We start from the raw sequence: 26,223 nt of genomic DNA, 5'->3' as shown, positions 1-26,223 counted from the left end.
ATATATATGTACGTATATAGATATATTTTGTAGAGATGTGGGTCTTGCTATGTTGCCTAGGCTGGTCTCAAACTCTTGAGTTCAAGTGATCCTCCTGCCTCAACCTTCCACAGTGCTGGGATTATAGGTGTGGCCCAGGCTTCTTATTTTAACCTTGTTCAGCAGTTTCTGATTCCCTTGTGAGATGGGGTAATGTCCTCTCACCATCCTATAATTTTTCTTAGCTTATGGATGAAGGTTGCCTAGCCGGCCACTTCTTTTTGACCCAGCCTTTTATCTAAGGCACTGCCCTTTGATGAAAGTCTCGCTATCCAGCAAAAGGCCTAGGGAGCCATTAAGACACAGGAAAAGGCCAGTCCTTTCCAGAGAAGAGTGCGTGTCTCTGCAGCTCCTTAGGTCAGACCTACCTATCTGGAGTGCTTACTATGTGCCAGGCACCTGTCATTCAGTTCTCACAAAAGCCTTAAGAGGTTTGGGCAGATGTGCAGTAGGAGACTAAATTAAAGTGACTATCTCATGGCTGGTAAGCAATAGAGCCATGATCGCCACTCACGTCATCAGAATCCAAAGTCACTGTTGTCATCACCATCACCTTTCATTCCTCCTCTCCTGTTGTTATTCTGTAGCCCTTACTGAACACTTGTTGTGTACTGAGAATCAACACAGTATTTTATATATGCCATCTTCTTTGATTCCTACAATAATTCTATCAGGTATGTACCATTATTATCCCTATTTTACAGATAAAGGAATTGAGACAGGGAGAATCCGTGATTTCCCCAGTGCCATACAGCCAGCGAAACAGAAAAACAGGCTTTAACCTTAGCACCGCGTACTCTCTAAGAGTCTGCTCCTTAACCACAGTGGTATCTGGATGCACAGAAGAAAGATGAATATTTAAGCTCTCCTGTTGGCGCTATTTCTCTATGTTCACTACCCAATTCCTCTGAAGGACCGATTTAATAAATGAATTCATTTTCTAATGTATAAAAAATATACAAAAATTACAACAAATAAGTAATGCAGTGTGTTACCTCTTCCAAGTACATTTCCACTTTAAATTAAGTACCTACAAAGAGTACAGGTTAAAGTTAAGGCACTATTTGGCCTAGAAGACATTTTAAAATACATATATATATTTTCTTTCAATTTAGGTTCTGGGGTACATGTGAAGAGCATACAGGATTGTTGCAAAGGTACATATATGGCAATGTGGTTTGCTGCCTTTATCCCCATCCCCTATATCTGGCACTTCTCCCCATGTTATCCCTCCCCAACTACCTAACCCCTGCTGTCCCTCCCCTAGTTACCCCAACAGACCCTAGTGTGTGATGCTCCCCTCCCTGTGTCCATGTGTTCTTATTGTTCAACACTAGCCTATGAGTGAGAACATGCAGTGTTTGACTTTCTGTTCTTATGTCAGTTTGCTGACAATGATGGTTTCCAGGTTTATCCATGTCCCTAAAAAGGAAACAAACTCATCATTTTTTATGGCTGCATAGTATTCCATGGTGTTTATGTGTCACATTTTCCCTGTCCAGTCTATCATTGATGGGCAATTGGGTTGGTTCCAGGTCTTTTCTATTGTAAACAGTGTTGCAGTGAACATTTGTGTGCATGTGTCTTTATAGTAGAACAATTTATAATCCTTTGGATATATACCCAGTAATGGGATTGGTGGGTCAAATGGAGTTTCTATTTCTATGTCCTTGAGGAATCGCCACACTGTCTTCCACAATGGTTGAACTAATTTATGCTTCCACCAACAATGTAAAAGTGTTCCTATTTCTCTACATCCTCTCCAGCATCTGTTGTCTCCAGATTTTTTACTGATCGCCTTTCTAACTGGCGTGAGATGGTATCTCAATATGGTTTTGATTTGCATTTCTCTAATAAGCAGTGATGATGAGCATTTTTTCCTATGTTTGTTGGCCTCATCTTTTCCTTCACCCACTTTTGAATGGGTTTTTTTCTTGTAAATCTGTTTTAGTTCTTTGTAGATTCTGGATATTAGCTCTTTGTCAGGTGGGTAGATTGCAAAATTTTTTTTCCCATTCTGTTGGTTGCCAGTTCACTCTAATGATTGTTTCTTTTGATGTGTGGAAGCTCTGGACTTTAATTAGATCCCATTTGTCTATTTCGGCTTTTGTTGCCAATGCTTTTGGTGTTTTAGTTACGAAGTCCTTGTTTATGCCTCTGTCCTGAATGGCTTTGCCTAGGTTTTCTTCTAGGGTTTTTATGGTGTTAGGTCTTATGTTTAAGTCTTTAACTCATCTGGAGTTAATTTTAGTGTAAGGTGTCAGGATGGGGCCCAGTTTCTGCTTTCTGCACATGGCTAGCCAGTTTTCCCAACACTATTTTTGAAGCAGGGAATCCTTTCCCCATTGCTTGTTTTTGTCAGGTTTGTCAAAGATCGGATGGTGGTAGATGTGTGGCATTGCCTCTGAGGCCTCTGTTCAGTTCCATTGGTCTGTATCTCTGTTTTGGTAGCAATGCCAAGTTGTTTTGATTACTGTAGCCTTGTAGTATAGTTTGAAGTCAGGCAGCATGATATCTCCAGCTTTGTTCTTTTTGTTTAGAATTGACTTGGCTATGCAGACTCTCTTTTGGTTCCATGTGAAGTTTAAGTTTTTTTTTTTTTTTTTTTCCAGTTCCGTGAACAGGGTCATAGGTAGATTGATGAGGATAGCATTGAATCTATAAATTACTTTGGGCAGTATGGCCATTTTCACAATATTGATTCTTCCTAACCATGAGCATGGAATGTTTCACCATCTGTTTGTGTCCTCTCTTATTTTGTTGAGCAGTGGTTTGCAGTTCTCCTTGAAGAGGTCCTTTACATCCTTTGTTAGTTGTATTCCTAGGTATTTTATTCTCTTTGTTGCAACTGTGAATGGGAGTTGGTTCTTGATTTGGCTCTCTTTAAGTCTGTTATTGGTGTATAGGAATGCTGGTGATTTCTATACATTGATTTTGTATCCTGAGACTTTGCTGAAGTCGCTTATCAGTTTCAGGAGATTTTGGGCTGAGACAATGGAGTCTTGTAAATATACAATCATATCATCTGCAAATAGAGACAATTTGACTTCCTCCTTTCCTAATTGAATACCCTTTATTTATTTATTTATTTTTTGCCTGATTGCTTTGGCTAGAACTTCCAATACTATATTGAATAGGAGTAGTGAAAGAGGGCATCCTTGCCTAATGCCCGATTTCAAAGGGAATGCTTCCAGTTTTTGCCCATTCAGTATGATATTGGCTGTGGGTTTGTCGTAAATAGCTTTTATTATTTTGAGATACGTTCCATTGGTATCTAGTTTATTGAGAGTTTTTAGCACAGAGGACTGTTGAATTTTGTTGAAGGCCTTCTCTGCATCTATTGACATAATCATGTGGTTTTTGTCTTTGGTTCTGTTTATGTGGTGGATTAGATTTATGACTTGCATATGTTGAGGCAGCCTTGCATCTCTGGGATGAAGCCTACTTGATCGTGATGGATAAGCTTTTTGATATGCTGTTGCAATCACTTTGCCAGTATTTTATTGAAGATTTTTGCATCTGTGTTCATCATGGATATTGGCCTGAAGTTTTCTTTTCTTGTTGAGTTTCTGCCGGGTTTTGGTATCAGGATGATGTTTGTCTCATAAATGATTTGGGAAGGATTCCCTCTTTTGGATTGTTTGGAATAGTTTCAGAAGGAGTGGTACCAGCTCCTCCTTGTATGTCTGGTAGAATTCGGCTGTGAATCCATCTGGACCTGGGCTTTTGTTGGGTGGTAGGCTATTAATTGCTGCCTCAACTTCAGCCCTTGTTATTTATCTATTCAGGGTTTTGACGTCTTCCTGGGTTAGGCTTGGGAGGATGTAAATGTCCAGGAATGTATCCATTTCTTCCAGGTTTACTGGTTTATGTGCACAGAGTTGTTTGTAGTAATCTCTGATGGTAGTTTGTATTTTATGGAACTGGTGGTGATATTCCCTTTATCATTTTTTATTGCATCTATTTGATTCTTCTCTCTTTTCTTTTTTTTTAGTAATCTGGCTAGTGGTCTATTTTGTTGATCTTTAAAAAAAAAAACAGATCCTGGATTTATTAATTTTTTGAAGTTTTTTTTTTTGTATCTCTATCTCCTTCAGTTCTGCTCTGATCTTAGTTATTTCTTGCTTTTTGCTAGCTTTTGAGTTTTCTTGATCTTGCTCCTTTAGCTCTTTCCATTTTGATGATAGCATGTCCATTTTAGATCTTTCCTTGTTTCTCATGTGAGCATTTATTGCTATAAATTTTCCTCTAGACACTGCTTTAAATGTATCCAAGAGATTCTGGCATGCTGTGTCATTGTTCCCATTGGTTTTGAAGAATATCTTTATTTTTGCCTTCATTTCATTGTTTATCCAGTCAACATTCAAGAGCCAGTTGTTCAGTTTCCATGAAGTTGTGTGGTTCAAAGTTAAGTGAGCTTCTTAATCCTGAGTTCTAATTTGATTTCACTGTGGTCTGAGAGACTGTTATGATTTCCGTTCTTTTGCATTTGCTGAGGAGTGTTTTACTTCCAATTATGTGGTCAATTTTAGAGCAGGTGTGATATGGTGCTGAGAAGAATGTTTATTCTGTGGATTTGGGGTTGAGAGTTCTGTAAATGTCTATTAGGTTTGCTTGGTCCCAATCTGATTTCAAGTCCTGGATACCCCTGTTAATTTTCTCTCTTGTCGATCTGTCTAATATTGACAGTGGAGTGTTAAAGTCTACCACTATCATTGTGTGGACATCTAAGTCTCTTTGTAGGTCATTAAGAGCTTGCTTTATGTATCTGGGTGCTCCTGTATTGGGTGCATATATGTTTAGGATAGTTAGCCCTTCTTGTTGCATTGATCCTTTTACCATTATGTAATGCCCTTGTCTCTTTTGATCTTTGTTGGTTTAAAGTCTATTTTATCAGAGACTATAACTCCTGCTTTTTTTTTTTTGTTCTCCATTTTCTTGGTAAATCTTCCTCCATCCCTTTATTTTGAGCCTATGTGTGTCTTTACACGTGAGATGGGTTTCCTGAATACAGCACACCGATGGGTCTTGACTTTTATCCAAATTGCCAGTCAGTGTCTTTTGATTAGGGCATTTAGTCCATTTATATTTAGGGTTAATATTGTTATGCGTGAATTTGATCCTGCCATATTGACTCTAGCTGGTTGTTTTGCCCATTAGGTGATGCAGTTTCTTCATTGTGTTGATGCTCTTTACCATTTGGTACGTTTTTGGAGTGGCTGATACTGGTTGTTCCTTTCTATGTTTAGTGCATCTTTCAGGAGCTCTTGTAAGGCAGGCCTGGTGGTGATGAAATCTCTCAGCAATTGCTTGTTCATAATTTTATTTCTCCTTCGCTTATGAAGCTTAGTTTGGCTGGATATGAAATTCTAGGTTGAAAGTTATTTTCTTTAAGAATATTGAATATTGGCCCCCACATCCTTCTCATTGTAGGGTTTCTGTGGAGAGATTCTCTGTGAGTCTGATGGGCTTCCCTTTGTGGATAACCTGGCCTTTCTCTCTGGCTGCCCTTAGCATGTTTTCCTTCATTTCAACCCTGGTGAAACTGACGATTATGTGTCTTGGGGTTGCTCTTCTTGAGGAATATCTTTGTGGTGTTCTCTGCATTTTCTGGACATGAATGGTGCTCTGCCTTGCTAGGTTGGGGAAGTTCTCCTCGATAATATCCTGAAAAATATTTTCCAGCTTGGATTCATTCTGTCATGTTCAGGTACACCTATCAAATGTAGATTAGGTCTTTTCACATAATCCCATATTTCCTGGAGGCTTTGTTCATTTCACTCTTTTTTCTCTAATCTTGCCTTCTCATTTTATTTCATTGAGTTGATCTTCAATCTCTGATATCCTTTCTTCTACTTGGTCAATTTGGCTCTTGAAACTTGTGCATACTTCGAGACGTGCTTATGTTGTGTTTTCAGCTCCATCAATTCATTTATATTCTTCTCTAAGCTGTTTATTCTTGTTAGCATTTCATCAAACCTTTTTTCAAGGTTCTTAGTTTCTTTGCATTGGGTTAGAACATGTTCTTTTAGCTCAGAGTAATTTGTTATTACCCACTTTATGAAGCCTGTTTATGTCAATTCATCAGACTCATTCTCCATCCAGCCTTTTTCCCTTGCTGGTGAGGAGTTATGATCCCTTGGAGGAGGAGAGGCCTTCTGGTTTTGGGTGTTTTCATCCTTTTTGCACTGGTTTCTTCCCATCTTTGTGGATTTATCTACCTGTGGTCCTTGCAGTTGGTGACTTTCAGATGGGTTCTCTGAGTGGACGTCCTTTTTGTTGATGGTGAAGTTATTTCTTTCTGTTTTTTCCTTTTCCTTCTAACCATCAGGCTCCTCTGCTTTAGGACTGTTGGAGGACCACTCCAGACTCTGCTTGTCTGGGGATCCCCTGCAGCGGCTGCAGAACAGTAAAGGTTGCTGCCAGTTTCTTCTTCTGATATCTTTGTCCCAGAAGGATATGTGCCAGATGTCAGCCTGAGCTCTGTTTTATGAGGTATCTCTTTGGATATATGGGGGTCAGGGAGCTGCCTGAGGAGACAGTCTGTCCCTTATAGGAGCTCAAGTGCTGAGCTGTGAGCTCTGTTGTTCTGTTCAGAGCTGCTGGTCAGGTACATTTAAGTCTGCTGCAGCAGAGCTCATAACTGCCTTTTTTTCCCAGGTGCTCTGTCCTGGAAGGGTGGAGCTTTATTTATAAGTTCCTAATGTGCTGCTGCATTTTTTCAGAGATGCCCTGCCCAGCGAGGAGGTAGCCTAGTTACAGTCTGTCAGCAGAGGCATTGCTGAGCTGCCGTGGGCTCTGCTCAGCTGCTGTGAGAACTTCCTTGTGGTTTTGTTTATAAAGGTATAGTTAGAACTGCCACAGTAATGGCGGTGTGCCTCAGTAATATTAGACTGTGTCTGTAATGGCAGACTCCCTCAGTAATGGCGATTGCCTTGGTAATGGCAGACTGCTTCAGTAATGGCATAATGCCTTGGTAATGGCGGACTGCCACAGCAGTGGCGGACTGCCTCCATAGTGGTGTACTGCCTCAGTAATGGTAGAAGCCCTTCCCCACACAGAGCTGGACCATCCCAGGTCCAGCTGTGCTTGCTGTGAAACTCTCAATCCAGAGCGTTTGAGATTGCTGGTCTTTGTGGAGGTGGGACCTGCTGAGCCAGATCACCTGGTTCCCTGTTTCAGCACCCTTTTTTTCAGTTGAATGGATGACTCTGTCTCCCAGGCGTTCCAGTCACCAGTTGAAGTGGCACCCAGATTTGTGTGAGTTTTTGTGTGGTGACCTGCTGCACCGGCTGAAACAGCCATGCTGGAGACTCATGCCTGGAGACTTTTCCACCCAGGAATCTCCTGGTCTGTGGGCAGTAAAAATTCATTTGGAAACACAGTGATAACTCACTCTTTGTATTCTCACTAGGAACTGCAATCCAGAGCTGTTCCTATTTGGCCATCTTGGATTGTCTTCCCCAGAAGATTTTTTTTTTGAAAATTTTATTTTTTAGCCTTTACGAATTTTTTGGCTACTCCCTCTATGAAGCCCACTCTAATCCCCACAGAAGGTTCCACCTCAGCTAATCAGAATTGCTCCTTTTCATGTGCTGCCACCACTGCTGCTGTTTCCATTGAACACCTCTGTCTAGATCTATGCATCCTCTGGTAGACTGTCAGCTTCCTCTGGGGCATCTCCTGTAATACCTTGTTTTTGCAGGCACACCATAAAGATGTGTTGAGGCAAGGTTAGTACTCGAGAGGGTGATGTTGGCTGTGTGTATTTTTAAAGGTGATAGGTGAGTAGATACAAAGCAGATCTCACTGTAAAGGCTGATTCACACAATAGAAAAAGTCCCAGACACAGTCTGAACTTTGATTCATGGGAGTAGGACCACCTCTTGTGTGGGAAGCCTTTAACTCAACAAATAAAAAATGTAGTCAGAATCCTCAATCCCACCTTTGTCCAGTCTAGTCTCCTGTTCACTCATGCCTCCATTCAAGCTTTTATTAACTATCCATGATACAGCAGTCATGTGGGAAAGTAAGAGAGAATCAAAGGAGGAAAGGGGTGATTAACACAAATCAATGATTGCTGCCATAAGACAACTCAAGGTTCCCAGTCTGGCTCAGGTGTGTCAACAGTGGTATCTTTGAGAGCAAAGGAAACTGGGCCTGGTGCCAGGGCATAATCACTCCCCAGGGTTGAGGTCCTCCTTGTTCACCTGTGTCCCATGTACAGCAAGCCTGCCATCTCAGGCTGGAATATATTCCATGAGCTAGAATAGGCTGTTTTCCTTGTGCTTGCCTCAAGTTTTACTTTTCTAGGCTTATTTCCTTTTATCAGTCACAATTAATGATTGAATTCACCAATACATGTGATTAAATAAATGTATGAATGATCTTTTGAAGTTGTTTGTAATGGATAGCTTTCTTCTGGCTACTCATCTTCTGTTTCATCCTTTGTAAACTTTTGACTTCCCTGTGGGAAAGTGCCTTTCATTTCTGGTTTATAACTGTGATGGGAATGTAAGCCATGATGCCCTGCCCATTAAACTCTCTTACTGTGGGGCTTTGACTTGAGTCGAATGACTCAAGGGAGGAAAAGAAAGGAGACTGCAAAGGAATTTCTGTTACCAAGCTGTTTGGATAAGCCAATGGTTCGTGATTGGTAGATTAAGCTACTGCAACTTGTCTACAAATCCCTTATATGCTACCAAATGCTGTCTGTAGACAGAGTAAAAATAAGTCTCACATATGCATGTACCAGTATCTTTCAGATTTCTAAAGGAATTATTGAGATTAATAAATTGAAATTTCATTTACCAATTCACTAGATTCACTGTAGCTTTTGGTTTTATTGTATATTCTTAAATAATGGATGTTGAAAGAACAACCTTTTTTTTTTTTTTTTTTTTAATAGTCACAAATGGCCTTTTTTAAAAGTGGAACCCATGGTCATATAGTTCTTACAGGATTAGAAGCACATCTTAGACCACTTTGAAATCCCTGTATGTCCATTAGGAAATATCATTCAAGAAAGATTTTGTTGATTAAAGAAATGGAAGCCAACCAAACTCTTTCCTCAAACATAGAAATAATTTATGTATTTAGTTTTTACCAAGAGTCAATTATGTTTATGAAAAAGAAGAGTTAAATCTGTGACTGCCATGCTTTTGTGAAGCTCTTGGATTCTGTTTCTACGTGATTCCCAGGCTAAAAGACTACCAAGGAGAACCACCACTATCTGGGGATGAGAATAACAAAATGGCAACATTGACCCTCCTGTGTGGATGGCTCAACTGACTGTGCCAAGGAGTAGGGGTTACAGTGTAGGCAAACCATGCCGACCAAGGAAGCTACATGGGAGGTATATGCTGCAACCTTGGAAGAACACTAAAGTTTTTTCATTTTAAGTTATCCGTTGTCTAAATGGTGAAAGCAAATGTACTTCACACCCCAGCTGCCGAGCTAGGTGATTGAGGTTTTCTTCCCGGCATACAAATTAAGCAACCCTCTGATTTCTGAGAATCCTATCTGAAAACTAATGACAGTTACTAGCACTTGATAACCTAGCTGCTTCCTGGTAGGTGAAGGTTCTTTTCAGGATAACCCGTAACAGGGTGACTGGCAGTTACTTTCCTCTGGCTCTGGATGAGGAAATCATTTGCATATTCAATCACTCTAAAGGTCCCTGCCTGCCCTACTGATTCTCTCACAAAAGCAGGCAGATTGGGCTGGAGGGCTCTTAGGAGTTTTTATAGTTTGAGTTCCTTTTGGTCAAGTGGACAAATATTCTGTTTCCCACTTGGGCTGACTAAAAGTAATCTGGAGATCGTGCTATGGCATTTACCAAACATACAGTGCATGGACTTGGCATGCCAAGCAATACAGAAATAGGATGATTTCTTCTGTCATTTCTAAAAGGAACTAATGGTTGGCAGAATTGTTAACAACTATTTGTGTAATTCCCTGTAAGAGCATGCAGTCACACCCTGTATCTCTCTTGTTTACTCCTGGGCCCCCAGAGCATGCTACAGCATTCAGCACATAGAAGGCTTTTAATAAATATTTGATGAATGAATGTGTGAGTGGTCTGATGCCTGAAACATAAGCAGGTGCCACCAGATGGCCAGTGGTGCCTTAAGGGAGTATTGCACAGACAAACCTTTTCTGTACAAAGCTTTTCTTGCTGTAGATAACTGAAACACAAGAAGATGATACGAAATCCAAAGTTTCATGCTTCATGTTTTGGCAAAAGAATTCACAAAGAAGAGAGTATAAATTTCAGTTCAAGAAACTATATTAAGTTGTTCATGGAAGATATGATCACAATGTGTCACCTCTGCTGATAAACCACAATAACAAAGATCCTAGTACAGTGTTTGGTAACAGGAGGACCTCATCAGATGTTGACTGAGTAAATGAATTTATTGAATGAACTACAGTAGTTGAGAGTGGCAAGAGCAAAGTCCATGCGAGCACAGAGAAAGGAGTGCTTACCTGTGGGACATGGGTCAGAGTGTTGCCTAAACCAGAGAGAGGTCAGACAAGGAAGGGCATTTTGGGAAGAGGGATAACACTTAGGGACTCTAGGAGAGAGACAGAGGGTATTAAGCCCCCTCCTTTAGGATGAATGACCATGGTCACAGGTAAATTAGGCTTATAGACTTCGGATGAGTCATAGGTATAAAGGATATTTATTACTCTGCTGTTCAGAACTCTCCCACCCTACAGACCAATTTCAAACATGGGGTTCAAGTGGAGGATGCCAATCACTTAGTCCTTTGTTTCTGGACAGAGTTAATTTGTCTAGGAATGCGTACATGATATCAGCCAGGCCAGCAGTCCATTCCCCCAGGATGCTTTTCAACCTAGACATCAGGGAAGGTTGCTAGACCCTCTCTGGGGGTTAAGCTATAAAGCACAAGTATGACTGGTACTACATTTCATTCCACACAAAGGAAGTTGGTTTGAAAGAGTGAAGTCAAACACATCACAAGAAACATAGACAAGGAATGGACATTGTACTGATGGATTCTGAATTCTTCATTCCACATGCACCTAAGGCCCAACTCACCCATATTTTTCTAATTAACTTTTTGTCCACACTATTTTGAATTACAGTTCTGTTACATGTAATCAAGAGTCTTAACTAAGCCATATACCATATTAGATTGGTATGGTTTTCATCTGAGATATCAAATATTTCCCACATTGACCTTAAATACCCACAATAGACTAAGGCACTGAAGGCCAATACTAAAATGTAAATACATTGTCTTGGGTAACGGAGTTGCTGGGAAGGAGAAAACCTTTAAGATATAATTCATTAATCCCATAGGTTATCATCCATAACTTTAAGATATCATCCATTAACATTTCATTTTTCCGGCTGGCCACAGTGGCTCACACCTGTAATCCCAGCACTTTGGGAGGCTGAGGCAGGTGAATCATGAGGTCAGGAGTTCAAGAACAGCCTAGTCAACATAGTGAAACCCTGTCTCTACTAAAAATACAAAAAATTAACCAGGCGTGGTGGTAGGTGCCTATAATCCCAGCTACTCAGGAGGCTGCAGCAGGACAATCACTTGAACCCAGGAGGCAGAGGTTGCAGTGAGCCAAGACTGTGCCATTGCACTCCAGCCTGGGTGGCAGCGCAAGACTCCATCTCAAAAAAAAAAAAAAAAAAAAAAAAAAACCAAAACAACAACAAACAAACAATAAAAAAAAATTCACCTTTCACATAACCTAGCAGAGCTTTCTTGTAAGGCTCTAAAGGAAAAATATCTTTTTATAGAAATGTGCAAATAATGCTAGACATTGGGAAGAGGGGATGTCGTATGGGTGTGTGAGGAGAGTGTGCACCTGCACACAAGTAGAAGACTGGAGGAGATCACCACAAGGAGCCCAGAAGTCTACAGAAAATAACAGTAACAGTTTTTCATAGGGTTGCCCCATCACCATCAAGTTATTATTATTATAAATAATTAAACCTAAAATCTATAAAGCTTTAGAATTTTCATACATATGAAAATATATTCATTTGAGACATAAAAATACATATAAAGAAAGGTAAGAATAATTTCAGCAATGGGAAAAATAATCAGGTACATCAGAACTGAGTTCTAATTTGGGCTCAGCACTGTATTACCTGGATAATTTTGAAAAATTCGATCTGTCTGAAGTTATCTTCTCATCTCTAAAATGTTCCTAGTTCCTACCATTTCAACCTCATAGAATTTCTGTGAGTATTAAATATCAAAATGGGGTGGTGTAACACAGTGGACAGGGACTTTGCCTGATGCAGAAAAATATTTACATATTTAATATTGATGAGGTGAGGTAAAAACCTCTGTTCTTGAATTTGAAGTGTCAGCATGAATCCTGATGCATTTAATCATAAAAATGTTCTAGTTTTGGCCGGGTGCGGAGGCTCACGCCTGTAATCCAAGCACTTCGGAGGCCAAGGTGGGCAGATCACCTGAGGTTGGGAGTTCAAGAAAAATGTTCTAGTTTTGTTCATTTAAATGACATAGAAATAATAATCAACTCAATAGTAATAAAATCCTCTAGGATATATTTACTGTGGTTTCTATTAAAAGGAAGCAGATCTACCAAGACCACTACCATCACGTGAAAAGAACTCAGGAGCCACTTCTCTTTTTTAAGAGGTTCCCACTGCCTAGAGATGGGGTAATAGTGAAAGACAACTAGTGCATTGATTTGACATACATCAGGTATGTTTAAATCCATGAGTTCATATTGATGCTAAAAAAGAAAAACCCACTGAACACTTTTGGAGGATGTTAGGCAAACAACTCATTATTTTGAAAATGTAAATGAGAGGAAAGTCTCAAAGACATCCATTTTCTCTACAGAGGACACCTTGGAGTGACCCAATACTTCATGAGGGGACATTTTTCCTTATAAACCAATTAGAATATTACTAGTTTTTTCAAATTCCATTGAACTAATGAATCTAAACAACCACCATGAATGACTATTAACAATGAAAAAAGATAGATGTTTTGTGCTTTGAGATGGTAGCACCTCAGTTCCTATGACATAACATTGACATGCGCATGCTCAAAGGGCAAATCTAACCTGAATCTGACTTAGGCACTACCATGTTGTAAAAATATAGTGGTCAGAAAAACATGTTAAATGGTACTACAGGAGACAATGCACAGACTATAAGAAACCACACAGGACAAACAACCTGGTTTATTAAGCAACAAAAACTAAATATGCATCAAAAAGAGAAAGCTAAGTGGGGAACTTACAGAATAAAATAGATTAAAGAAACTAATCTCAATATTTGTTCTTATTTCGATCCCGATTCAAACAAATGAAAAATATTGACCACTGATTTGAAAGTTGGTATCAAATAAATATTGCTAATTTTTAGGTATGATAATATAATCATATATTTAAAAAATCCTATCCTTTAGAGACATAATAAAATATTTATGGGTAAAATAAAATATTGAAGATCTACTTCAAAATAATTTGCAGATGTAGAGGATGGGGTATAGATTAAAAAAAGACTGGTTATAAACTGATTGTTGAAATCAGGTGATGGGTCCATAGAAATGTATCATATTGTTCTCTCTGGTTTTGTATATTCTTAAAAATTTCCACGACAAAAAGTAAACAAACCAACCAAAGAACTGTGCCTGAGTTTGGATCTGAGCTCAGTCAACCTAGTGAACAGGGTTAATTAACTGTTCTTGCCTCATTTGTTAAATGGAGTAATAAAAGCACCTATTTTACAGGGTTATTTTTGAGTAGTAGAAGGAAATAATAGATATAGAACACTTAGAAAAACTGCCTATGGCCATAGTAGGTGTTTAATCCAGTTATCGGTTATGTCTTCTTGATATTACATACTATTATGAAGTTATATTTTAAAAGAATCCTAGACAGCAGGGGGTGGGGAGGGAGGTGAGGGTGGGGAGAGATAGCATGGGGAGAAATGCCAGATATAACATGCACCTAAAGTAAAATAAATTAAAAAAAAAAGGTGTGATCTGTGCTCAACATTTAAGTACTGATCAACAGGTAAAAATCACTAAGTTTTGTACTTAAAGGAAATTTGGAAAAGCCTGTCTAGAAATTTGGAAAAAATCTAGCAGGAAAGAGGACCTTTCTCTGGTTCTCAAGGGCAGGCAAGGTTAGAAGACAGGTAGCTAAACTTTTGCATTAACTGAGGTTTGGCATCACTGAACTGGGATGGTAATAATTTCTCCCTACTGGATCTCAACTCTTTGTTGGCAAAATGCTCCTTTGTCTAAGTACCTTAAAATCAATACATACTTTCATTCCAGAGGATCTAAGTACAGCAGCTGTTTGTAACTGAGTAAATGGCTTAAAAGCACTATCATTGGTGGCATGCAAGCTAGTCAAAAGAGAGACTCAATGGAGAATTTTTAACCTGAGCAACAAACAGGTATGTATAATTATTACATTGATTAATGATGCTCTGAGCCAGAGCCTTTCAAACTTTCATATGCACATGACTCTCCCGAGGATCCTGTTAAAATGCAGATTCTGGTTTAGTCTGGGGTGGGGCCTGAGATTCTGCATTTCTGACAAGCTCTCAGTTAGGCTTACTGAAGTGGCTAGTCCACAGAATGTACTTGGCATAGCAAGTTCCCTGTTGGCACTGGGGAATGATCTGACCCATGCTTCAGTGGGATTTAGGCCTCAATGATTTGGAAAATAGCCAGGGACATGTTTGATCCGAAACACTAATTGGAAGCATTCATTTCTGATTCCTTGGATTTTGGTAACAATTACATTTATTGAAATGAATGCTATACACACCTTTCCAGGTGTTAAATCCCTAGGTTAAAACTCTTTTACAGAAGAGGTTTCAGGTATCCGAAGAGAAAACTATACATTTGAATTCTCTAATAAAGTCCTCTTGTCAGCTGGACAGGTTTTCAGAATAATCCTAATTTTGAATTCCCCCTCTTTCCCTTCTTTTCCTAACAATGGGAAGTGAGAATGAATATCTCAAAAATAGGTCAATAATTTTATAAACTCAAAGACAGCCCCTTGGAATAAAAGTTCCAATTGAAAAAAAAAAAGTTGATTTAGTACAAGAAGAATTCTGAGAAAAGGATTTGAAACAAACTCTTTGGCAACCTTGAAGACAATCTGCAGTGTCATGGGAGAAAGACTCTTTAAGAAGTTCTTTAACGTTTATAATTTCATTTGAACCTAAACAGGAAAGGGAAGAATGGACTGTATAAGCCATGAGGATTGTCAACTTCTCTGTTACTCTTCACCTGTTGTGACTGTATCCGTACCACAATTCAGGCTAATATTTTCTGAAAAGTTCCATAGGAATGTTAATAATATTTGTTCTGAAAAACGATTCTTAGGTTAAATACATTTGGAGAGCTCAGGGCTAAAGAAAGTTTAACAGGTCTGTTGACTCCAGGCTTTCTCAGAGATGTTCACATGGTAATGAACGTTGGAACCTACAAGGGGAGTACACAGGACACAAGCTTCTTAATCTGACTTGACCACAGACCATGGGTTGTTCATGAACTCTCTCTTGGGATAAGTGCTTAGCAGATTCTGAGAAATGCTGCTCTATGGGAGCTGGGACAGAGTATTTCTTATTGATTTTGAATTACCAGAATGTAGTAATTCTCATCATCTAGAAGATGGTAAAAAGAGTGTGTCTATGTGTGGGGTGAGATGTTTCTAGTAATCTCAGTGGTTAGTAAAAAACCCCTTTGGCAAGGTGAGGGTCTTAAAGACAGTAGGGATTCAGAGAGAGAATAAACTACCAAAAGCCATTAATGCTTATTACGTAAGACATTAAATTTCCAAACAAAGCATGTTTGTAGGTGTTCAAAATCTCTGAGATGATTAGTGTGATTTGCTCCTTCTGTGCCTCAGAGTTTTCATGTGTAAAATGGAGATAGTAATGCCTACTTCCCGCGGTGGTCTAAGGCCTAAAATAGGCAATGCATGTAAAAGAACTGGTATATAGTAAGAAGAACATAGATGGTAGTTTTGTTCCCATTTTTAGGATAAGCGTTTTTTTTTTTTGGAAGCACTGAAGGTGGCGCCTTTCCTTTGTTGTACAGGTTTTCAAAGAGGTGGTGACAGGTTTATTCAAGATCATCTGGGAGAAAATTTTTTAAAATATGCACACTCAAGGCCCTACTCAATCTTAATGAATCATAATTTGCTGGTGGTGATACAGAAGGATGCGTGTATATTTTTAAAACTTCCCTGTGATGATTATGATATACCCTCAACACCTGTAATGAACTTGAAGCAAATCCCTTAGTTATATTCCATCCCTCCTGTAATAGCTCTGAGATACCTTTCTTGGGATAAAAGTTTCTTGTGCTTAAATGTTTAGAAACGCTACTTAATAGCACCTGTCCTTCTCCTTGGGCTTATTAAAGTATCAGAGAAGTTCTGCAGAACACAATACTTGAAAGCTTGTAACCTATTGCCTTCTGATATTACTTGGCCTTGCAACATTTACCTTTCTTGCAATTTTCATCAATATGTTTGTTTGTTCGATACATTAGGGAAATCCTATGGTATAGAGTTAGCCAGAAGCAAGTTCTATCCATATTCAGAAATCTTTCTGCCTTAAAAGTATAAGGGAGAAGCAAGGTCGAAAGGGGCAGCTAAGATGTCTCCCCCCAGGGAGCAGGCTGAGCCCATTTTCATTATCCCTGACACTTGCTATCTGTATGTGGAAAGAATCTTGGCAACAATCAATGTGTACTTTCAAGTAAGCATTGCTGAGTGAACTCAAGGTAACAATGAAAGGGCCAGGGAGATGAGCTACTGAGCCTTAAAAACTGAGGCTCTGGACGAACCTGGCTTTGAATCCTGCTCCAACGCTTCCCTGCTCAGTGACCTTGGGCAAGTTACAGGGCCTCTGTATGTACCAGATTCCTTATGTATAAAATGGAGACAATAATATAATAGTGCCTATCTCATCGGGTTGTTTTGAGGATAAACGGCATAATCATGCAAAGCCCTTAGTTTGGAATCAATAAAAGTCTATTATTATTACTAAAATGAAAAAAGCATGTTTGAGCAAAGGAAGGGGGAGAATCAGGAACTGAGACAGAATAGAGAGCTCTGGAAACCTTGAAGCTCAAATAATCTCCTTCCTTTCGCATAGGAATTTACCTCTCTCTTTCTCTCTTTTGTTTTTGTTTTGGTAAATCATCTCATCAAGTGCTCTGTGAGAACTGAGGGTTAGGGTTGGAGAGACTTATTAAATTGGTTGGTCTATAGCACTGGAGCGTGAATGGCCCTTTTGCCTGACTCCTCATTCCAGCTAAATCCCAAACTATCTGACTAATTAATATGCAAAAAAACAGCTTGGGAACAGCTGCCAAAGACAAAAAGAAAAGTCACTGGTTGAAATGAAACAACACTGAAATGACTGCCCAAGAGAGACTAAGAAAGATTCAGAATTGTTGGGGGAGGGAGGCTAAAGGGGTGATTTATAGATTTCACTGCTTCTAGAACTTAAAAAAAGAAAGGTTAAAGGCCGGGCGTCGTGGCTCCTGCCTGTAATCCTAGCACTTTGGGAGGCCAAGGTGGGCGGATCACTTGAGGTCGGGGGGGTTCAAGACCAGCCTGGCCAACATGGCAAAAACCCTGACTCTACTAAAAAAATACAAAAAATTAGCTGGGCATGGTAGTGCGTGCCTGTAGTCCCAGCCACTTGGGAGGCGGAGGCAGGAGAATCGCTTGAACCCGGGAGGCATAGGTTGCACTGAGCCGAGATTGTGCCACTGCACTCCAGCTTGGGTGACAGAGCAGGACCCTGTTCTCGAGAAAAACAGAAAGGTAGAATAGCATAGAAACATCTCAGAATGCCTTGCGTGTGGTAAGGCTAAGTTGTCATTCTTACATACCCACGTGCGTATACACACGTGCATGTGTGTGAGTGTGTGTGTCTGTGTGTAATATTTCATGCATTTCTTATTGTTACTGCTAAAGAGATTTGAAAGCCTCTGGACAAAAGGGCAGGCGACAGAGCTCTGAGCCCAGAAACAGATTGTTATTGCTTGTCTAGAACGATGTGGTGAACTTCGACCAGATCTCACTCCGCCTTTTTGCAAACACTAGGGTGATTCAGCAAATGTGGCGGTAACAAGCAATGGGTGAGAAAACTCGGAGACAGGGCCCTTGCTCAGGGAACTTGGAGCCTGGAGATCAGTGGGCTTGCTGGTCTCAGTGGGTGGTGGTGGTTTCCATTTCCAGTGGTGGCGACTACAGCCTCAGTAGCAGCAATGGTTCCCATTTACTGTGAATCTCTTGGATTGCAAGCTCTTTATTTTGTTCTTTACTTTCCTCATACCATTTGAATTTCACAGCAAAACCATGGGATAGCTATTCTTATTCCCATGATATGCATGAGAGAACAGGCTTCTGAGGACCAATTCAATCACACAAAAAGGGTTTTATGAGAACTGTTTATCAGGTGCTTGGAGAGAGGCAAAGCAAGGTACAATGACCCTTGCTCCTAGAACTTACAAACTTATTTTGAGAAGTTTGAATCCAGAAAACTGAGCTCTAGCTTATGAGAATTTCTGAGGAATAAGTCATTTGCCTTCTTTCTCTCAAATCCTCTGACTCATTCAATTTCTCCCCAGCTAAAGGCTGGCAGAAAGAAGAAAAGTGATAAAATTGTACTCCTTTCCCTGGTTAAAGAAAGGGACCATATTGGAAATCAACTCCCACAAGGAGAATTTCAATTGCAAATTGAAATATCACACCCGGCTTCAGTCAGTCAACACATATTCCCTATGAAAGCATTGATATTAATAACAACTGTTCACGAGTCTTTTACTATGTGCCTGTCTTCTTGCTAAGTAAGTCATGTACCTACCAGTTAGTCTCCAAAACTACCCTATGGAAAGGGAACTATCTTTGTCCCCATTTTCCAGATGAGGGAGCCAAGGTGTCAGAGGCTAGTAACTTGCCTAAGGTGAGACAGCTGAAGAGGGCTGGGACCTGGGCTGGGAACACATCTCCGTCAGACCCCAGAGCCTGAGCTTTTACCCACCGAAGAATAATGATTTTTTCATGATGTCCAAGGTACCATTTATTTAAGGGTGGGTATTAAACAAAAGCGTCAATGCCACTGCACTCGTCTGAATGACAGAGAGCCTGTTTCTCTCTCTCTCTCTTTTTTTTTTTTTTTTTTGAGTTGGAGTCTTACTTTATCACCCAGGCTGGAGTGCAGTGATACGCTCTTGGCTCACTACACCCTCTGCCTCCTGGGTGCAAGCAATTCTACTGCCTCAGCCTCCCTAGTAGCTGGTACTACAGATGCCTGGCACCACACCCGGCTAATATTTTAATTTTTAGTAGAGACAGGGCTTCACCATGTTGGCCAGGCTGGTCTTGAACTCCTGACCTCAAGTGATCTGCCTGCCTTGGCCTCCCAAAGTGTTGGAATTACAGGCTTGAGCCAATGCACCCAGTGGAGACCCAGTCTCTTAAAAAAAAAAAGTATCAATGATCTCTCCCTGCCCTCAAGGAGGCTTAAGCACTGTTGAAAAGTTCAGGAATACACAAATGGAAACGTAGTTAATAATATCTTGCTGCAGTTTAGGAGGGGTAGAGGAGGATTAGGATTCGTGCCAGGAGAGATTGCTAGGGCTGAGCTGGGCAGAGTGAGTTGGGATTGGATGAATACAGAAGAGGAATTGGTCCTGGGGATGATGGAACAGATTTTAGATCCCTCATTTAGAGTCGAGAGTATAGTTTACTCAGTTGAACAGAGTGGATCTCCATTTAGAAACTCTGAGGCCTCCGGCAAGTTATTTAACTTTCCTAAGCTTCTGTTTCCTCATCTGTGAAATGCAGATCAGATCCATCTCAGAGGGCTGCTGGGAAGATTTAGTGTATCTAAAGTGCTAGCGAAAGGAGGCATCCACTACTTTCCCCGCTACCCACTAGGGTTAGTTCAATTTTCCAGTAGGGTAGGCTTGCTTCCTCTCTTTGTCTTTACCATCGAAGATCTTAGAATGAGCCCTACCTGCTGTGAGAAGCCCTTCACGACATGTCTTTGTTTGAGGTTCGTCTCTCCATCCAAGCTGGCAGTTTCCAGATGGCATATCCCGCTGGGGTCCGAGGAGAAAAGGAGGAGAATGTCTGCTGGGACAATCTCGTTGCATCGCATTTGGATGAAGTCTCCCACGCGGACATCCTTCCAGTGCTTCTGCACGTAGGTCTGCTCTTTTCTTTGGTGGGAGAAAGAGTTCTGAGTCAGCTTCAAATTTCCTCAGAAAATTAATGGGAGAACAGAAGGCGCCCCCCCACCAACCCCGGCCGCTGAATATCCCCCAAGTCAGCCTGTCATGAGAGTGTCTTGTATTCTACCCTGCTCCTGAATCACCACCTCATGATCTCTCTAGAACACGCAAACCTAATCTACAGAATCTCATTAGTAAAGATCTGTCCTCACGAACATTTAGAATTTTTCTTGACTGCCAGTTCTTGAGCAGGTCCTGTGTTCAGCCCTTGCTTCCTTGCAAGAGAAAAATGTTAAGGAGACGGTAACTAGATTGTCATATTAACGTGGCACTACTCTTAATATCCACTATTTACCAGAATAGCCAGTTATTACCAAAGAAAACAGGGGTTCAAGGAACTGGGATGTGGGAAAGATTGTTTTTGATTATAAAGAGAGTGGTAATAGGAAAGGCGAGGATATCTGCCACTGTGGAGGAAGACACAGAGCCACACTGAAACAGAACACTCTGGGCAGTCAGGGAACTGGGAAGATGCTACCAGGAGCTTTGATGGAATGACACTTCACAGTAACTGTAGAATTAGAGGGTCGAAGAAATCTGAGGAAATCAGAGTGAATTATTTTATCTTCTCATCCAATTTATCAAACCAAGATAATAATAGCAGGAGTAACAAGGACAAAGCTAGCATTTCTTACCTGCCAAGTGCTCGTGCTAATTCACATTTCATTGAGTTGCATACTGACCCACAGGAGTAGATATTATTATACCAATTTCACAAATGAGGTAATTGGGGGGTCAAAAAGAAATTTTTCAAAGTCTCACAAAAACAGAGCTGGAACCTGAGCCTGGGTCCAGCCCAAGCCCTGAGTTTTTACTGCTTGGGTATACTCCCTCCCTGCCGGTGGTACCACAGCCTCAGCCTTCCCACCTCCAGCTAAGAACTCCCCACTTCTCAAGGCAATGCAACCTATTTTAATTTTCTTTATTTTTTTATTTGTATTTTTTTGAGATGGATTCTTGCTCTGTTGCCCAGGCTGGAGTGCAGTGGCATGATCTTGGCTCACTGCAACCTCTGCCTCCCTGGGTCAAGCGATTCTCCTTCCTCAGTCTCCTGACTAGCTGGGATTACAGGCACCTACCACCATGTCTGGCTAATTTTTGTATTTTTAGTAAAGATGGCGTTTCACCATATTGGTCAGGCTGGTCTCAAACTCCTGACCTCAGGTGATCCTCCTGCCTCGGCCTCCCAAAGTGCTGGGATTACAGGCATGAGACACCACTCTTGTCCGTGTGCTATTTTCAAAGAGCTCTCATTTCAGAAAGTCTTCTTTCTGCCTAACTAAATATTTAAACCGTTCTGCTTTTCCAGGTAATACAGTCTATTCCATCTTCCACCATTCTTTAAATATTTTAAGGCATTCATCAGGTGTCCCATGAAGACTTTTGGGCATGCCAAGCCAAATTTAACTTTCCAGGTGCCCTCAATTATTCCTCGTGTGACACAGTTTCAAGATCTGTTCTGGAGGTGTGGGCTCATCTGTCTGCATTTAGAAATGTCCCGCTTTAAATGTGGGATTTGAAACCAAACTAATATCCCGTATGTGGCCTTTCTAACTGAGTCCAGCTGGCTTGGAGCTGGGTGCCTCTGAAGGCAGCCAGATCTGGAGAGGCAGGCTTTCCTTTGCTGGGCTTCTCCACTGATGCTGAGCCCCTCTGGGTATGTTATTGTTTGTTTCTGCTGGAATCTGAGCTGTCCTGGGCATGACAAGTCCACTCTTCCACAGAGAAAGGGTCGTGATTAGAAGTGCAGTTTTCTCCTTTGACTTCAGAAAAGTCCCTAAGGAGGAAGAGGTTTTTCGTGTCTTCCTTCCTTTCTGGAGGCCCTCTGGAGAACCTCAGACAAGTCTTCCTAGGATCCAATCTTCCTGGTCATAAAAGATCTCAGAAGACTTCCCCAGCCACCTGAAATAAAGGTGCTTCCATTTGGAAGGCCAGGTCTGTAAAATGAACAGCATTAGAATTGGGGAACAACTTTGTAACTCGAAAGAACCAGAGGGTTCTGCCGAAGTGCTCCGTGGCTCTGGGAGCTCAGTGCAGCAGACATGGTTAAATGTCAACCAAATGACTATTGAGACCACTTCTGAGGATTTTGGGGGTGATGTGTCTGTGGAATTTTAGTAATAATTCCACCTTACATGCCAAAGCACATAACAGGTTTCCAAGCACCTTTCTCAACTGATCAGCTCATTCTGTGCTTCCACTCACCCATATCACTTTTCTTTTCCTTAAAATGTTTGTGTGCACATAGTAGGTATATGTATTTACAAGGTACATGAGATACTTTCATATAGTCATGCAATGTGTAATAATTACATCATAGAAAACAGGGTATCTATTCCCTCAAGCATTTATCCTTTGTGTTAAAAACAATACAATTATATTCATTTAGGTGTTTAAAAATATGTGATTGAATTATTATTGACTACAGTCACCCTGTTGTGCTATCACACACTAGGTTTTAATCATTCTTTCTAACTATTTTATTTTGTTTTGTTTTGTTCGGTACCCATTAACCATCCCATCTCCCCCCAACCCTCACTTTTATTTTCTATGAAGAATAGGGGCAGTCACCCCAGACTTGTTTCCCTGTGTCATTTTGGAAATACATTTGATTATTTAAAAATTTGGTTGGTTATTTATATACTTAGGGTGGAAACTCCTTCACCAAGAGTGCCATAGTAACGGTCAAACACTTCATGGCCTTTCTGCTGACTCAGGGGATGATATGTTTTCTTCAAAGCAGCCCTGGGAAAACCTGTTAAATATCCATGTGTAAGGCTGCTTACAGACCCCAGAATGGTCCATGCGCTCTGTGAGAAAAGAATCTTATAGAGGAAACACTGGTTTTCTTTTTTTTTAGAGTGCTCTAAAAAATCCTTAAATATTATAGCAAAATTGCCCCAAGGAACAAAGAATTTATCACTCATTCTGTCTTGTCTTCCTCTTTTTTCCCCTCCTTTGGCTACCATGTCCTACTGGATAATGCCTTTGGGGAAGTGGCTTATCAGTTGATTGCTATAATCTCAGCATTCTACCTGGTATTTGACATTGGAATCAGGGAGAACAACTTTCATTCTGGGCAATATCCTGATCACCAACCCTCCCAGAGCACACTGGTTTTGAAGGTTTTGGCAAAAGCTAGTTGTCCAGAATCTGCATACAGAGCATATCAAAGGCAAGGCCAATGCACCTCTACCCATGAACACTCTATCTCATTTTTCCCCTTTGTAATAAAGGACTGTACTGCTTATTCTAGGATGTAGGTTATAAAGGTGCTGGAAGATGGAGTGCTGTGGAGAGGAGCTTATGGCATAAGTGTTTTTCTGGGCTGTCACTTCTGTGAGCTGGGCGGGAGTACTGCCCTCCCAAGTCCTGTCATGATGTAAGTATCAATGGAGCCACCCACAAGCAGTAAGTCACTAGCCTCTGTCTTCTTTACATTTACTTGCTGCATCCCAAGGAGGTCACTGCTGTGCTGGTAATGATTGCCTGTCTTTCCTTTAGACATATCCTCTCTTCCTTAGGACAGCACGCAGCGGTGAAGGAACATTCTCAGTCACTGTTGTAGGTTTGCCTTCCCCAAGACAGAGATTGCCCAGCCCCAGGGTTGTGCTTCTCAAACACAAGCACACATGCTTCCAGAATACCCTGGTGGGCATCTAGGAATAATACAGCTATGGGATCAATATGACTTTGGGGGCGTTCATTTCAAAAACAATTTTAGGGGAAACATAGTTTAGTAGTCTGGCTGGTATGAAATTTGAGGAATTTTATGGATAGTAACTAAACATAGTTATGTTATGGAATCAGAGGCACATTTTTTAGGAATTTTAGGGATTAAAAAATCAGATCAGGGATATTTCCTTCTTGCACTGTGCTACTTTATGTTGGTCTCTTCATTCTCTAGGGTCCACATTGTCTCCTCCACTGTCAGAACCATGTCTGTGGAAAAGTCAGGAATGCACAGCCCAAGGGGGTTCAGTGAGGGGAGGTGATGACTGATGCTCCTGCATGGAGTGAACCCGGCAGCTGGCCAGGAGCTGCCTGCAGAGGTCAATCTTTCATTAATCCGGCCTGTTTGGGACAGCTGCCCCAGGTGGACACATCTACACATCCTGGACTGTCCCCCTGCTAGTGAGTCCACACCTGGGAACCGACTGCTATTTTAGTTTTATGCAATGTTTGCTGTTGTTTAAAAATAAGACAAATCAACATAGCTTGGGACGTCGGCTCCATCTGGCAGATTCTGCCTTAAGGAAAATTAAGTGGTGCAGTGCTAAATGGCTTTCTGAGAGGATATAGGGCTTATAAGAGGTAAATAAACAGCAGAGAGGTTTCTAGCCAACTGGATGCCATGAGGGAGCAGGTGAAAGGGGAACAGAGGAGGGAGAGGATGCTGAAGGCTCCATTTCTCAAGTATCTGGATTTTATGAAAAGAGTCTCAGGCAACTAGAGTAAAGGGGATTTGTCAGAAGGATGAGTTATCTTGTGAAACTCCCCATTCTACACAGGATGACGATGAGCTGACCTGGGCTGCCCTTCAGGAAGCTCACATGCCAGGCCCAGAATGCTTAGTGTTGTGTTGCTAACCCAGGGTGAGAGAGGAATGCCCAAGAGAATGAGATTCAAAGCACAGGGATTGAGAGAGGCTTTGAATCCTGGTTTCCCTGCTTACAGCCTGTGTGACCTTGGGCGAATTACTTAACCTCTCGGAGCCTCTGTTTCTTCATCTGACAGCTGAAGGCAATATGTGCTTTTGCCTCAGAGGGCTGTTGAAAGGACTGGTGATGTGACCTATGTAAGGAACTGATCTCAGGGCTTTGTACTTAGTAAGTACTCACTAACCACAAGCTTCGTTTATGATGGTGATGACAAGGATTGCTATTGTCATGGTGAGAGCTCACCACCGCTCTACAGGCTTTGGTGTTTCCTTCCTCATGCTATTTTATGCTCATGATTATGTTTTGTGGCTTTGGCTTAGGCACATAATACCCTGCGAACACAAGGAACTCTAAAACCTAAACCATTCCCCTGAGTCTAGGAAAGAGAGTCCAAAGCTCAGCAGGTTGAAAATTTAGGGCTCTGGAGCCTGGCTACTGGGACAGATTCCCCAGAAATAGATATCCTGAAGATCCAGACTGGAAAGGATTTGATAGATCTGCGATTCAACTGTCACTGTCAGGTGAGGAAATGGACACAGAGAGGAGGGGAGTGATCTGACCGAGCGTCACAGTGACAAACCTCAAGCTGGGACCTTGCCCTTTCCGTGGCTCCAAGGAGGAGATCCAAGAGCCCTGTGGCTGATTCAGGTAACTTGCAATGCCTCTCGTCTGGGCTGCAGTGCACTGAGGGAGAAGCAGTGAGATAGGGTGCTTAAGAGTTGGAATACTATGCAGCTATAAAAAACGATGAGTTTGTGTCCTTTGTAGGGACATGGATGAATCTGGAAACCATCATTCTCAGCAAACTGACACAAGAACAGAAAATCAAACACCGCATGTTCTCACTCACAGGTGGATTTTGAACAATGAGAACACATGGACACAGGGAGGGGAGCATCACACACTGGGGTCTGCTGGTGGGGACTCAGGGAGGTGCAGTGGGAGGTAGGGAGGTTGGAGAGGGATAACATGGGGAGAAGTTCCAGATACAGGTGACGTGGGGATGGAGGCAGCAAACCACATTGCCATGTGTCTATCTATGCAACAATCCTGCATGACCTGCACATGTACCCGAGAAACTGAAGTAGAATATATATAAATAAAAAAGAAAAAATGCTCAACATCACTAATGATTACAAAAATGAGGATCAAAACCACAATGAAATACCATCTCATACCAGTCAGAATGGCTACTATTAAAAAGTCAAAAA

At 41.1% G+C, this 26,223-nt stretch overlaps 1 protein-coding gene across 4 annotated transcripts in view; it reads right to left on the bottom strand.

Moving 5' to 3' along the window:
• Nucleotides 1-26,223, bottom strand: part of ATP10B (ATPase phospholipid transporting 10B (putative)) — a 297,777-nt gene that overhangs the window by 101,481 nt on the left and 170,073 nt on the right. For all 4 annotated transcript variants that reach the window (XM_032252731.1, XM_032252732.1, XM_032252729.1 and 1 more), the window contains one exon: nt 20,075-20,279. In XM_032252731.1, the coding sequence (XP_032108622.1) occupies nt 20,075-20,279 (205 nt within the window). The remainder of the gene's footprint in view (nt 1-20,074; nt 20,280-26,223) is intronic.

Source organism: Sapajus apella, unplaced genomic scaffold (genome assembly GCF_009761245.1).
Source record: "Sapajus apella isolate SASKATOON/1434 unplaced genomic scaffold, GSC_monkey_1.0 scaffold79, whole genome shotgun sequence".
NCBI lineage: Eukaryota > Metazoa > Chordata > Mammalia > Primates > Cebidae > Sapajus > Sapajus apella.
The sequence above is the reverse complement of the archived record's forward strand: the minus strand, read 5'-3'. Positions and strand labels throughout refer to the sequence as shown.